This window comes from Portunus trituberculatus, chromosome 45 (assembly GCF_017591435.1).
Source record: "Portunus trituberculatus isolate SZX2019 chromosome 45, ASM1759143v1, whole genome shotgun sequence".
NCBI classification, from domain to species: Eukaryota; Metazoa; Arthropoda; class Malacostraca; order Decapoda; family Portunidae; genus Portunus; species Portunus trituberculatus.
Genome location: NC_059299.1, coordinates 9,279,258 through 9,281,085, shown reverse-complemented (window position 1 = coordinate 9,281,085; position 1,828 = coordinate 9,279,258). Strand labels below are relative to the sequence as shown.

Here is a 1,828-nt window from a genome sequence, read left to right as displayed (position 1 = left end):
TATACTGTATATATTTTTATTGTCCTAACTGGTTTTTATTTTACTTAATGCTAGCAACAGCAGAAGCAGCAGCAGGTTGCTATCTTTGTTAGCTAGTATATTAATTCAAATTGCCCACAGAAAGGAAAATAAAATATAAATAAACACGTTCTCATGTATTAGAATATATATATATATATATATATATATATATATATATATATATATATATATATATATATATATATATCGAAATTTAAAGTGAGAAAGTCAGAGCATTATATGCACACTAATAAAATAATAGCCAGCCATCTACATCAAAATGTTCAAATAAGTGATAAACTAGTGGCAATGCTCTTGATTCGGCCAGTGTTAGCAGAATACAATAATCATATTTCCATTTCTGCATCCTCAAGACGCTACATCTAGGTGCCGGTTGGTCATTTATTGGTCCTCAGAACAGAAAGGTTTGTAGTTCTAGAGCATGAATTGTAAAAGATTTAGTTCATTGAGAGAAGTGAATGATTTTCTGCTGCACGTTATGTCAGCTCGCTAAAATACCTGAACATTTATAGCACTGGAGCAGCAGGTATACATTCCTGTACTTGGCACACCAACTTTTTTTTCTCTTTGTCAGCATCTTTATAAAAATGCAATCTGAATATAGATTGAATGATATCAGGAATTCATACACCATATTGCCGCTTATGGCAGTGCACTTCATCCGTGGTAATGAAGGCGTATAACCCAAGCGAGTTAGTACATCTTACTAGCAACTGACGCATTTTGCTGGGGCGACGATCGCTCGCGAACTGGAGTACGGAGGATGAGGTCACTGCATAATGCTGCCTCAGTTTGCACCAACGTATACATGTGGTCTCTGTCACGAGTAGTCCACCAAAGGTATGTCACCCAGGGTGGTCTCTGCGCCGCACCACCGCCTCGTCCAGCATACGTTGCTCTTCACCATAGGAGGTAGTTACGCATCTTCGCCACGTCATCACCTCGATTCGTGTAGTCGCATCTTACTGCTCACATCCCCAGCTAGTGTCTGCTACTGTGGCGACTGTCTGAGCTGTGACGCCTGTGCGTGTGTTCGTGGCACACCGTAACGTCAGGCTGAACAGTTGAGCTGTGCCGCCGCGAAGGTCTGTGGTGGTCGTCTGGGCTGAGAAGATCACTGGTACTACGGCGACTACTGCTGCTAGGGCTGTGGCGTCTGCTGCTACTGCTTGGGCTGTGACGCCTGCTGCCGTTGGGGCTGTGACGTCCACTGGGGCTGCGGCCATTTCTAGAGCTTGCATTTTGCTTATGCTTGTGGCAGTGTGGGCAATGATGTCTGAATGGACTCCGACTGCCCCGGAGACTTGGGTGTCTCTGAGGGCTGCGTCGGGAGTGCGACCGCTGGTATCTGTGAGGGCTGAGATGTGTCTCCTGCCGACGGTCTTCAGGTGGACTCAGGTAATCACGACGGCTGGCGTGACCTCTGTCATCTGAACGACCGTGACCTTCGTGATCATGATTCTCGTGGTGTCCATGAGTCGCGTGACTGTCATTGCCGGTGGAGTGGCGTCGGGTGGCCATCGTCTCGGGCGCTGTCTGGTGCAGGACTGTCAATAGCGGCGAGGGAGAGGAGCAAAGACCCTAAGTACGGTGCCAGACTAACCACGTACGCCACCTTTTACTAAGTAGGTGTAAGCCATATCAAACGGTTACAGCAGATTACAGAATTCTTGGCGTCTAGTTGCTCTCCGTGCGCAAATATACATCCGCTGGCAAGATTCCCTAGCTGAGGATGCCAGGTACTGCGGCGGGACACCGTGGCATCATGACAGAAACTACACACTTT

At 46.6% G+C, this 1,828-nt stretch overlaps 1 protein-coding gene across 1 annotated transcript; it reads right to left on the bottom strand.

Annotated features, from left to right (window-relative positions):
• Nucleotides 1-1,023: 1,023 nt before the first annotated feature.
• Nucleotides 1,024-1,563, bottom strand: LOC123519256 (uncharacterized protein C2orf16-like). Its single transcript, XM_045280388.1, has one exon. It carries the CDS (start codon nt 1,561-1,563, stop codon nt 1,024-1,026), a length of 540 nt encoding a protein of 179 aa, XP_045136323.1.
• Nucleotides 1,564-1,828: the final 265 nt, after the last annotated feature.